Source organism: Urocitellus parryii, chromosome 11, assembly GCF_045843805.1.
Source record: "Urocitellus parryii isolate mUroPar1 chromosome 11, mUroPar1.hap1, whole genome shotgun sequence".
Classification (NCBI taxonomy): domain Eukaryota; kingdom Metazoa; phylum Chordata; class Mammalia; order Rodentia; family Sciuridae; genus Urocitellus; species Urocitellus parryii.
In genome coordinates this window covers 70,286,518-70,299,469 of record NC_135541.1, presented here as the reverse complement: position 1 = coordinate 70,299,469, position 12,952 = coordinate 70,286,518, and the positions used below count along the sequence as shown (strand labels likewise).

At 38.8% G+C, this 12,952-nt stretch overlaps 1 protein-coding gene across 2 annotated transcripts in view; it reads right to left on the bottom strand.

The window, feature by feature from the left end:
- Nucleotides 1–1,832: 1,832 nt before the first annotated feature.
- The window catches only part of Lrrc8c (leucine rich repeat containing 8 VRAC subunit C), a 94,110-nt gene continuing 82,990 nt past the window's right edge, over nt 1,833–12,952 (bottom strand). For both annotated transcript variants that reach the window (XM_026409977.2, XM_026409979.2), the window contains one exon: nt 1,833–8,133. In XM_026409977.2, the coding sequence (XP_026265762.1) occupies nt 5,860–8,133 (2,274 nt within the window). In that variant the 3' untranslated portion in view covers nt 1,833–5,859. The remainder of the gene's footprint in view (nt 8,134–12,952) is intronic.

The window sequence follows — 12,952 nt, the reverse complement described above, 5'->3', positions numbered from 1 at the left end:
TCCTCACTAAAGTAAAGGCTGTCAACATCCTGTCTTTGTTTCTTGATGTTAGCCTGCTCATAGTGTTAAGGCTCACAAGTATAACTACCAGGAAAGGTTATGAGTCATGCTTCCAGAGGCTAGAACCTGGGGAGAGTGAAGAAAAAAAAAATCCTTCTAATTTTGAACAAACTGACTTCCTGTTAGAAAGGCTTACAGAAAAGTCCTCTACCTGTGAAACAAAAATTGGTTTCCTTTTGGAGATCATTATTGTGCACAGTCTTTCAGGTTTTCGTTGGGATTGGCTATTCTGTGAAGTATTTTTCATAAAGAAATTTAAATCACTAAGAAATATAATTTATACAAACCACTCAATAGGCACAAATGGAACTCATCAACTGTTTCACAAACTTCTCAACATTTATTCCCCAAATGCACAGTGAATACATCTTCATGTTTTTGCATTAGTCTTAATTATGCTTGGACTAAATCAGCCCAAGAAAGATATTCACAGCTACCCAAATGTTATTTAGAGTATGATTTTAACAAAATTATCACACGTTGTCTATGAAATTAGATGGAATTCCAAGAACTTCCACAATTCAAAGTGAGGAAATGTTATAATTTTTTTTTTGTATCACAATTACTTCTGGGATTTTTTTTATGGTAATAGAATAATTATGGAAGAAATATAAGATGCAAAGCTTACAGGTTACTTCTTTTCTGTCATGTTTCTCAACACTTATATTACCTGAGACTTATAATAAGAACTGAACCAAGCTGGGCATGGTGGCACACGCCTGTAATCCCTGTGGCTTTGGAGGCCGAGGCAGGATGATTTCAAGTTCAAAGCCAGCCTCAGCAAAAGCAAGGTGCCAAACAACTCAGTGAGACCCTGTCTCTAAATAAAATACAAAATAGGGCTGGGGATGTGGCTCAATGACCAAGTGCCCCTGAGATCAATCCCTGGTACCCCTCAAAAACAAAAAAACTGAACCAAATAATTTTTAAAAAATTGGTATATGTCTCAAGTGTAAGGAGTTGAAATGAAATTAATTCCTTAAAGGACTGAAAAAATAAGTCTATATGCATTGTGTACACAATGAACTGAAATCACCAACTCTCTCAAATCTACTATATTCCCAGCTTGTCCCCCAAAGTTCTCCAGTTTCATCTAATCTCTTCTAAGGGTCTGATACACATATTCACATGGTATATCCCATCACATTCGCCATCCTTCCTCATCTCAGTCATCCTTCTCCAAAGAGTTGACTATCAGAAAAACAAATGCCATACAGAAGAAAGTTACAGTCATTATTCCCTTATGCATAAGTGATACATAAATTTTTTCTTGTTCAAGGTTTCCATAAGCCTAGAGTGACTGTGGTTAATTAGGGAGGCCTCCTAGCTGTGCAGAACCACTCTGATTCCTTTAAATAACCACCATCATTACCATAAAAGTATTTACTGAAAGCTGGGCTGGACAGCCATTGTACAATTTGGTCAGGCAAAGGCCCAACAATTGCACTCCAGATTATATATTAAGGCACTAATTACCCAAATGGAACTCCAGGGGCAGCTTAGGTAGATGCAGTACAGTGAATTAAGGAAGGAAATAATTAGTCACAATTACAGAAACTAGCTCAATACCAAGTGAAAGAATGCATGCAGCCCATTTCCGGCAGAGCACAGGGAGACTTAGTAATAATAGTTTACGAAATGCAAAAGATAAACATGACCTATAAAAATGAGCAAGGGACTAATCTCAGTGTTAACTTACAAAAATGACTTTATTTAAGTTATTTTCTGTTCCTATGTACTACATAGCCAAATAACATTAAGACATTTTATCATGAATTTGTATTATGACAAGTTAACTTTCAAGCCTTTTTCTTGACAGTCTTAGTTAAGTTTTGCCAGTAGTTGACACAATCTGAACACTTATAGACAGTGAGGAGATGAGTGGCACATAAGGCATGGAGTTTTAACTCCAATAGAAATATGCACTAAAGCAGCAAAGTAAGGTGGGAGAGAAGTATTCAGAAGGAGGCAAATTCAAACAACATTAAAATCCATGCACAGAGCCTGTTACTTGACATGGCCAAGAAATCAAATTGTCCAAAGTTAGATACCCCATGTCAAATTCTTCTGATTAAAAAAAACATTTCTTGTGACATGGGGAGATCTTCCTGTCTCCCCCAAACGAATGCAAGTATGCCATCTTCATCAGTGATGACTCCCAGAAGACAGAATAAGAGTGGATACTAATTTGGAAGGCAGGAAAGTGTCAGAAGCATGGTAGTGGGACCTGATCTGAGAAACTTACAGCAGGTCATGTTCTGATCAAGGCCACCCAAGTTCTCTTACCATGTTTCTAAGTAAGAAAAGAGAGAAAATTGTACAGACCCTTTAGGCAGTCTATTCCCCCCGAATTATGCTGTTTTGTTCATTTGTTTTGCTAACTTGAGGTTAACCCTATCCAAAGTTATTGAGATCCTACCCCAAAGGTGAAATATTTGAATAGCATCATCACATTCAGGATTCAAAGGAAGAATGTTAACTGAATCTTAATTTATGCTTGAAAAATGAATTGAAATTATGTTGACATTTATCTGTTCGCTACTAAATACTGCTGACAGTGTTCATAATGATGGATCATAAATGCTTATTTTAAATAAATATATCATGATGACTAATCAGGTATTTGGTATAAAATTAAATTAAAGAGTAAAACAAATTACTTAAAGAATGGACTTCACTTATAGTAGAATATAAACAACAGCAAAACCCTACTAGGAGACATCTTAAGAGATAAAGATTTACATCAGAAATCATAAAATAGAGTATTGTAAGAACTTGGACTTCTTTATTCCAAGTAACCTAAGGAAGGCTCAGGTTGTTAAGACCCTTCTACAAACAGGTTTGAGATACAGGAAAGGAGGCGCCTAGAAATGAGCACGGACTTGCAATAGGCATCTCTTCCCAGCTTTTCTGAGAAAGCAGTGCCTCCCGCACAAGATACCTCGTAAACTGTTAGGAGTCATTAAAATAGCTGAAAAATACCGTGACGGGGAAAGAGAGGTGAACACTAAGAAAATTTTATCACTGTAAGTAACAGATTCTACTGTATCAAAAACCAGGACATTAAAAATGCTGCATCAAAAGCAAAACAAACCCAACACATAACAAGAAGATAGAACAGCTTTCTGAGGCAGGGTGTTCTGAGGGGGGTTCCACTGGGATGCATTTTTTTCCAACCAGACCACCACCAAACAATTATTTCTACTCTGCATTTCAACAATAAAACCAAAAAAAACTTACCCAGCATGAGATTCAAACAGCCATTGGAGTTAATAATATGTAAAATGCTTTTTTTAAAAAAATATTTACACAGCAGTTACTCGTGAATTCTATTGAGGCGGGAGAAAGATAGCTAGTTGTCCTTTTTAGCAAGAGCACTTGGAAAACACAGAAAGTGATTAGGTAAATACTTCTGTCCACTGAGTTGATCAGTTAAAGAACTTTAGAAAAAGTCAGCAGTTCATTTACCTGAGTTTCCCATTTAAAGGCTAAATAGTAAGTAATTGAATGCTTTTACCTAAGAATGTGAACAAAATCTTATAATATTAAAAGGGCCAGAGTCAGAAAATTTAGATTTTTGATTTTTATAAAATCTCATAGAAAGATCTATGAATTTCCCTTTAGTTAAAACATAAAAGTTGTGGACCTATGCTGATCTTCTGAGTGTTATTTACAACTTAAGTTGGGAATCAGCTTGCAAAATCTTTAAGAAAACAAATCAAATTCTTTTGGAATTTTGAGCAAGTGACAAAAGCCAATTATTAGTGACTTATTTCACTGAGGAATCCATATGAGGTTGCTAGTTATTACTAGTTCAGCATAAATATAATTTTAACCTGAATAGATCCCTTTTGAAGGGTGATAGAGATAATAACCATACATGTCAATCAAGAAAAACAGTGCACACAAGTGTTCTGCCATCAGATGTCTAAGCTTACTTTTCAACAGGGTATTTCAGTCATGCTCAACCATGGACAATCTGCCAACAAACTCCTTGTTTAAAACAAACAGGACTATGTTTCTAAATACAATACAGTGTTCATACTTGGGATCCCAATATTCTGGAATTGAATATTTTATCATATAAGAACTACACCACGTTACTATTCTAAAACATCATTATTTTAACTTCAAGTCTAAATAAATCAGCTCCACAAAATCACATTCTGAAACTTCAACACAGAACAGAAAATGTGAAGCTCTTGGTCTCTGTGATTGGATTATTAAACAAGTAAAATGTATTTTTCCCTTTAATCCTCTACCCCCTGATGTATCTGAATGTTTAAAACACAACCGAGGTACACGTGTCTGCCCGGCAGTCACTATAGCTGCCTCTTGTACACAGCGCAAAGTAGAATCGGGCAAATTCACCAGGATCAAGGAGCCATTTTTAAAAACAGCATTTTAAAATCCCAAACCATCTTCCTACTTTCTTTTGCTATTAAGTTACAAAGCTTTATCGGGTCAGCCAGGGAAATATTTAGCCCAAATCCCCATATTATGTTGGATTTTAAGTACAAAGGTAAATAAAAGCTCTGCTGATCGTCAGGCAAAAATTCTTGCTAAGTGACACCACTTAGCACTTTATTCACACTTCTAAAAAAAGAAGTTAACAGAACCATTTTAGATGAGATATGTATTTTAAGCCAGAGAGCAGACAGAGTTTCTGTGCTGTACCACTAGCAGGCTTGTGGGAAATCAATAAATTTACATATGTATTCATATATAGAGAAGTGGATTATTTTGTGAAACAGGCAGGATTTGAATAGCTTACCACTGCCACAGTGCCTAGAGGAAAGGAGAGCTGAATGGAATATACCAGCTCTTCAACAGAGTGCTTTAGTAGTGACTTTTTTTTTTTCCATCTGATGCATCTGCTTATCAAGATATCAAAGATGATTAAATTACTCAAAAAACAGGCTTCTAAGTCTATGATTTTTAAATTTAATTATCTATTAGGATGTTAAAATAAATCTAATTTCTCTAGGGCTCTTCACCAGTACTGCATAGCAATGCTGAAATTATAGCATGGAGGTGCTTTTGTATTTAGTTTTAAAATGTTTTTTTAAAAAAGGTTGGTAAAAACACAAATCAGTTGAATTATAAATTACCAATTCAAGCATGCCAACCAGTAAGGATTGCTTTCTTCATGAACTTACAAAATCCTTGTCTAAGGATAATTGTCACTGTCAGTATATGAAATAATACAATTTAGGGGCAAATTTTAAAACTAATACCCTGACAAAGGACTTCAGTGAATTTATACTTCGGAGAACAGTTTTCTGTAGAATGAAAGAAAGGCTTGGCCAACGGAGAAGACAGCTGTTATTAAAAATAACTAACAAGCATAGATTCCTTGGTGTAGACATGATGAAAACAAAAACAGGGACCTGGTACTGGTGCAAATGGGCTAAAAATGACATTGGCAAGATATCTTTATCCATTTAAAATATGCCAAAGTGCATGCAATTTATATTTCCCTCCCTTTTAGAAGAATGAACTGAAAAAAATAAAACAAAATCAAAAAACAGATGGAACCATCTGTTTCTGTCAGTAGAAAACAATAATAGATACATTAGGTTCCAAGACAAATAAAACTTTAAAATATTAATATTGAAAAAATACAATTAAAATTTTATTAAAAAATACATACTCCTTACTCAATCTTTGTGTACATTTTTTGTTTCGTGTGAAAAAGAAAAAAAAATAAAATAAAATAGGAAAGGCATTAAGACTACCTAATTACTTATACTGTATTTGGTAGAAGCGTGTTTCAGTCAAACTCTGATGAAAAATAAGTTATTCAGCTTTCATTTGCTCCCGGACGTCAGAAGGCAGAGTTTCAAACAGAGCATCTTCCACAACCAAACCAGCTCTCTTCAGAGCCCGGCAGTCACCGAGTTCGGGAGGGAGGATCTCAAAGTGATTGCCTTTGACATCTAAGTAGGAAAGAAACAGTAAATTTCCAATTTTTGGTGAGAGTACAGACAGGCTGTTTTTCCCAATCTTCAGAGTTTTAAGTTTCTTGCAGAAGTAGAGTTCATCTGGAAGGCTTTCCACTTTGTTACAAGTGATGGAAAAATACTGTAAACTTTGTAGAACTCCAACTTCAGGTGGGATAAATCGAATGTCATTGTAGGATAAGTCCAAGTATCGGATTTTGTTGCATAGGAAGAGGTGGGAAGGCAGCACCTCTATTTTATTGTGACTGAAGGATAGTCGTTCCAGGCTGGTGAGCTTCTTTATATGCTCGGGGATGTAGGTGATGCTGTTATGCCACAGTTTCAGCACTGTTAGCTTTCTCAGGTGCTGGAAGCTCACAATTTCTTCTATAGATTTCAGGTTGTTTTCTTTCAGGTCCAGTTCCTGGAGGCTGAGCAGGCTGAACACGGCATGGGGAATGCGCTCCAGGTCACAGTGGACCAGTTCCAGCTCTGTAAGATTGGTCATCTTCTTTAAGTTGTTGAGCATAACCAGCTTGGTGCCGTCATTATGGATGCACATCTTTTGGAGATGGCTGGAAACATCCACCACTGCCTGAGGGATTTTGGAGACGTTACTTTTGATAGAGAGGATTTTAAGGCTTTTGAGATCCCGCAGAGACTCAAGGGTAATATTTTTGGATATGTCATGACTTAGAGAGCCAACCAGGTAGAGCTCTTCCAGATTCCGGAGTCCATACATCCAGGGGGGCAGCTCCCTCATGTCATCAAACTTGACGCTCAAAACTTTGAGGTTTTCCTTCAGGAAAGAGAGTGCTGCGCTGTGGATTTTGACAGAACACTGGTGGAGAGAGAGCTCTTGGAGATTGTCTAGCTGTGCAATGGTGGCTGGGATCATTACATTCTTAATAATTTCAAGTTTTAGAGACTGCAACTCTGTGATTTCAAAAACAGTGTCCGGAAGGCCAGAAAGCATGATAAGAGGCAATTCCAATCGATTATGGGCATTTGTCTGCAGCTTCTGCCTCAGTTTGTCAGGAGTCCACTCGTTATTTAAGTTCAGCTGCTTCAATTTGTTTTCACTGACTTCGGACAGGAACACTGCAAATCTCTTGGAATAGAGAGGGTCATACTGATCTATCATATGAAGCATAAAAGCAAAATCATTTTTCACATCTGGAATATCATCAATTCCAGTCTCCTGGCGGACATACTCAAAGGAGTATTCCCTTAGGGAACGGTAGAACAGCCAGTATAAGGTGTAAAGGCACGTCAATCCATAGATACTTACAAAGCACAAGTAGCAAAAGGAGAGTTTTGAGAACAAGTGTGCCATGGTATGATTGCAAGAGAAGTTTTTATATCCAGTCATGTCCTGAATGTCAACATTACAGTCCACTGTAAACTGGACTTTGGAAACCAGAGCGCTATTATATGCAATGATGATTAGGAACTTGATAACCTTCAGTACAGTCTGGCGAACATACATGGCATATAATATATCACCTTCTTCCACATGCAGCCTGAACTTCTTCACCTTCTCAAATAAGGCCTTTGCTTGCTCACCTTCCTTTTTATCCAGAGCCCCTGCAGTAGATTTGTCAACCACAAACTTCTCAGGGATTGATTTTAGAGATTGAGAGTTGACCAGGCTGCCTTCGGGGCCAGACTGGGTGGTGTTGGACCTGTTCATATTGTTCTTCCTGTTGTCCTTTTCCTCAGAGTCCTCCCCAGACACTTCAGATAAAGCCCGTGTGGTCCAGGGAGAGTCAAAACACTTCCCCAGGATGGAGATGAAATGTTCTATTTTGGAGCTGGAGCCAGGGAATTTGAACCAAAAGTTGCTGCAGAGCATGAAGACCAGGGTATGGATGAGCACAAGGTAAGGGAAATACTTGGCGTACCAGTGGAGGGCTCGCTCATAACACATCTGGTTTATGAAACTGTACTGTTGCAGGTCCAAGTCTGTCTTCAGTCCTTTCATTTCCACAGTGGCAGGGTTCCCGGGAGATGGTTTAGGTGGAGGCAGTGGGGTGGTACTGGCAACGGCTTGAGACACATTCGAAACGGAAGTGTGGTTCTGAGCAGGCTGCACTCTTTTCGGAAGGCAGATTATCTTGTCCTGCATGACCTGAAACACAGAAATAATATGTTCAAATTATATTACTCTAAGAGCTTTCCTAATGTCATTAGTGCCAAGAAAGGAGCAATATCATCCAATAAATGTCCGTTTCCTCCGCCTGGAGAATATAATGCTCAATTCCAGCACCAGCATTTTGCTCTTAGCTCATATGTTGGAAAAAAATGAAATAAATATCTGACTTTATTTCTCATATGTAAGCTGTGACATAAAACAGCAATTTTTTTGAAGATATTGAACAAGTTATAACAAAGTGACTATTTAGAGAATCTTCATATATATATTTCTAATTTGTTTTTTTTTTTTTAAATATTTATTTTTTAGTTCTCCGCAGACACAATATCTTTGTTGGTATGTGGTGCTGAGGATAGAACCCGGGCAGCACGCATGCCAGGCGAGCGTGCTACCAGTTGAGCCACATCCCCAGCCCTCTAATTTGTATCTCTTCTCTCACCAGACAGTGGAAAAATCAGTCATTGGTCTGGAAAGTATATTTCCTTATCAGATGTAATCTTGAGTTAGATGGCTCCCAATATTATATTATTTTATATATGAGTAGTAAAAGAATTGGAAAGAAGAAATATGGAAAAAATTCTAACTTTATTGTTTCCCTTTTTCTTTCTACTCACATTCTGGTTTTTATTCAAAAATTAATATAAATGGCTTAATATAATAAAAGTTTTATTAATTTTTTTGGGGGGTGCCAGGGATTGAACTCACAGGCACTCAACCACTGAGCCACACCCCCAGACCAATTTTGTCTTTTATTAGAGACAGGGTCTCACTGAGTTGCTTAGCACCTTACTATTGCTGAGGCTGGCTTTGAACTTGCAATCCTCTGGTCTCAGCCTCCCAAACCAGTGAGATTACAGGCATGCATCACTGTGCCCATGTTTGTTAAGTTTTTATACTAATCATTTCTTCAGAGAGAGATGAAAGAAGTTGGAAGTGTTCAATAGAAAAATAATTATATCTAAATTTGCTAGCTTTTCATACAATATTGAGAATCTCTCTCCCTCTACTGATGCTTTAAGTAGTTGAAAACAATGTTATGCTACAAGAATGTCAAGACTGCAATTTGAGAAAGAGAAGGGCCCTTTTTGAAGATGAGGTAGGATGAGGCAGAATATACCTTGAATGAACCTGGAGGAATCATATCCATGAAGAAGCCCATTTAAGTGGAACAATCTGAACAATTAGCAAACAGTTCCAAGGAAGAATAATAACTGAGGACTATACAGCAATGACATGTGGAATTAATAATTCAGGAGAAGTCTACTTGTACTTGAAGATGTCAAATGGTGGGAAATCCAGTGTTTGGTGATTCTGCAAGAGTAAGGTATCTCACGATGTTGCCATGTCCAAGTCTTTTACATTGACTAGAGAGGCAGAAACTGAACCCATTGTAAAGTGGACTGCTAGGCATGGTAGGTGACCACAAACTAGGGATGAGGGAACTAGCATCTCAGCCCACAGAAGTACGAAATTGTCAGTGGAGTGAAGCATCCAACACTTAGGGAAGCACTGTCACACAGGAGACCATTAGTAAATATTTGCTGAGAAAGTGAATGAATCCAGAGCTGCCACCAGTCCTTTGGCTCAGGGTTGTATGGGCCTGGGTGTCGAGGACATCTCTCTTAGGATGAAGATGAAGATTGTTGACAACAGCAAACTTATATGGTGCTTAGTATGTGACTGTCCCTATTCTCATAATGTCATGGGGCAGGTACTCATTATTTCCATTTTGCAGATGAAGACACTGAGGCATGAGCTCAGGTGAAGCAACTTGACTCATGTCATCTATAGCCAGAATCATCTGGATCCAGAGTCCATGTTTCTTCTTTCATTTTACTGAATTTCTAGGAATAAGTCAAAAGGATCCCAGTATGACTTTGTCCTAGGTAATAAGTACAAGCTTTTTAGGTACAAAGCTTGCTGTTTCCCATAGCTTATGCATAAAACAAGAATTGAGGCTAGAGAAAGAGAAGTAGAGAGAAGCAGGGGAAAGGAATGTTCTTCCCTGAGCACATTCTCCAAGAGTGCCACCCTTGGGCTAATATGTTAATATGACATTGTTAATGATGTCATGAAAACATAGTGTAAAAGCAAGACTAGTTCAAGTCAAGAAAGCAGGCACCTTCTTAAAAGGTGCTAAGTTCTTGCCAAACTACTAGGCAGGCTCTCATGCTGTCCCTCCTGTAGGCTTGCTCCTAATGATGAAGATGGGTAGGGTTTCCTGGCTGCTGCACAGAATTTCAGGCTACGCTCTGCACCAGTGCACCTGGCTGAGGGGCAAGCATGGGCTGTTATTTAGCTTGTGCTCCTTTACTTAACTATATGCACACAGGGCTACGTCCACACTGTAGGGGTGGCTTTTTATATTTTGCACAAAGGCATCTGATTGGCTGGTGGGGGGGATGCCATGCTGGGAAGGTAGATCCCAGTCTCCCCATTCTGCAGAATGGGATCTGCAGGTTCAAAAGAATGACTTGCTCAAGTTCACGCAACAGGAATCACAGCTGTCTTCTTTTTCTGGCCCAGTGTTCCTCCACTGTTCCACACAGTCTTCTCATTTCATCAGCTTCAGTCCCATGTAGGAGGTCAATATTAGCCAAGTTCCTTTCAGACCTCTGATTTTATGTTTCCCCTAAAATCTTCATGAAGATATAGTTTTTGAAATGTGCCTGCTCAAATTCTGGGAGGGTAAAGACAGTGATTTATTTTCCAAAAGCTGTTAACCACTCAGAAATGAGAACTGAGTAGGAAAAAAAATACTGGAATTTAGTCACTAAAAACTGTAGCTGCCTATGTTGCTGAGGGAACATATCATCAGAAGATTCCAGCACAGAGGCAACTCAAGTAGAATTCTGAAAGAATGCAGGGACAGGTTGTTCAATCCAGAACTATGAAAAGCAACCACCACCAGCTTAGTGAGTCCTGCAGTCAATAGTATGGAGATTTAAACAGTAAAATAGTTATGGGAGAGAGGAAGTCAGTTTCTTCTATGTTTAACAGAAACAGTATTTTTTTTTAACACTAACAACAGGAAGGACTGGGAGAATGATCAGCACTTTCAAAATTATATTCAAAAAGAGAAAGAATCCCCCTACCCCCAAAGGCAAGATAGGATCCCTAAAAAGGGGTAGTGGTGATACAGGCCATTTTTTGGGTATCTCTATAAAACTCTATGGCATCCTGTAAAACTTGAAATTTTTTTTCTTCATCTTTTCTGCTTTTCTAAGAAGTCTGCAAGTTAAACCTGTACCTCACTTTTCTTTACCTTAACCCAGCAATTGAAAGATTAGAGTGCAAAACAAGTCTTAAGGAAAGGCTGCAGAACAAACTTGGAAAGAATTAATTGTGGGGTTCTAGCTGCTAGCACAGGACTATGCTAGAGTATGGGCAGGGAGAAAGTCCCCAGACCCCTCCAGTTATAAAACCCTATGTGAAGTGCAGATCCTCCCCAGCAGCTCCTTCAGTTGCAGTGTGGGGAAGTTGTGCCCCTCTCAGGGACAACCATGAGGCTGCCTTTGGAAGGAAAAGGCTTAAGTATAAAGCTGCATGTTGAGTTTATGTAGGGCAAGTAGAGGAGGAGGGGAAGAAATTGGGGGTGGGGGCAGAGAAGAACGGAAAAAATTTGAAAGCAAAGTGAACAGAAGAATGAGATCCAAAATATACCAAGGGGAGAAAAGTATCCAAAAAGCTGATATGAGAATCCTTCTCAGAATGAAGCCATTTATGTTAAGGAAAATAGATCAAAGTAAACATGAGAATGAGGAGAAGGACACAGAGAGGGTTACCTGACAGCTAGGGTCTGGTGAAGCCAAGGCACAATTTGCCCCCTCTCCATTGTGAAGAAAAACAGTATTGTATAAATAATTTTTTTGGAAATCACAGCAAATTCATGCTTGGATCAAAGTTGAATAGAAAGGAAGAATTTTCTCAGGATGGGTAAAAATAAACTATTTCCATGAAGCAGATATCAGAACATGAGAATGGAATCCTTCGGGCGTGTGCCAAAACTTGAGAGAGGGCACTGGACTAGTGTTTGACCCTAGATCCTCTAGATCTTCAGGAGCAGCTGTCATCTAGTTCAGGCAAGACCTGAACAATTTCAGAGGAAGAAAAGTTTATTTGGGGGCTCACAGTTTCAGTGGTCTCAGTCCAAGACAACTGGCTCCATTCCTTGGGGCTTGAAGTGAGGTAGAACATCATGGCGGAAGAGCGTGATGGAGGGAAATGGCTCATATGATGATCACGAAGCAGACAGAGACTCCATCTTCAGATACAAAATATATATCCCAAAGGCATGCCCCCAGTGACCCACCTCCTCCAGCCACGTCCTTCCTGCCTTCAGTTACCACTCAGTTAATCCCATCAGGGGATTAATTTACTGATTGGGATAAGACTCTCATAACCCAACCATTTCTCCTCTAAGTCTTCTTGCCTTGTCTCACACATGAGTTTTTTGGGGACACCTCACATCCAAATCATCATAGAGTTACTAAGCTAAATGCTACGTGATCAAACTGAAACTTCAAGGAAGCAGATCTCCTAACAGACCAGTGTTTCCTGAGAGCAGGAGACCTCAGTGTATTTGCGTCAGAGTAATAAGTAAGTCCTCTCTGCTTTCACCCTGATAAGTAAGTAACCTGATGTTAACCAGTCAGCTTTTCCCCTATTGTTCTTTTTCCTTGTCTCTACCTATGAAACCCACTGTTATTCTACTGCCCACCGGGAGTTCTCATTCTATTTTGCTACCTCAGTTCATGAATCACAAATAAAAACCAGTTAATCTGTAACTAATTTT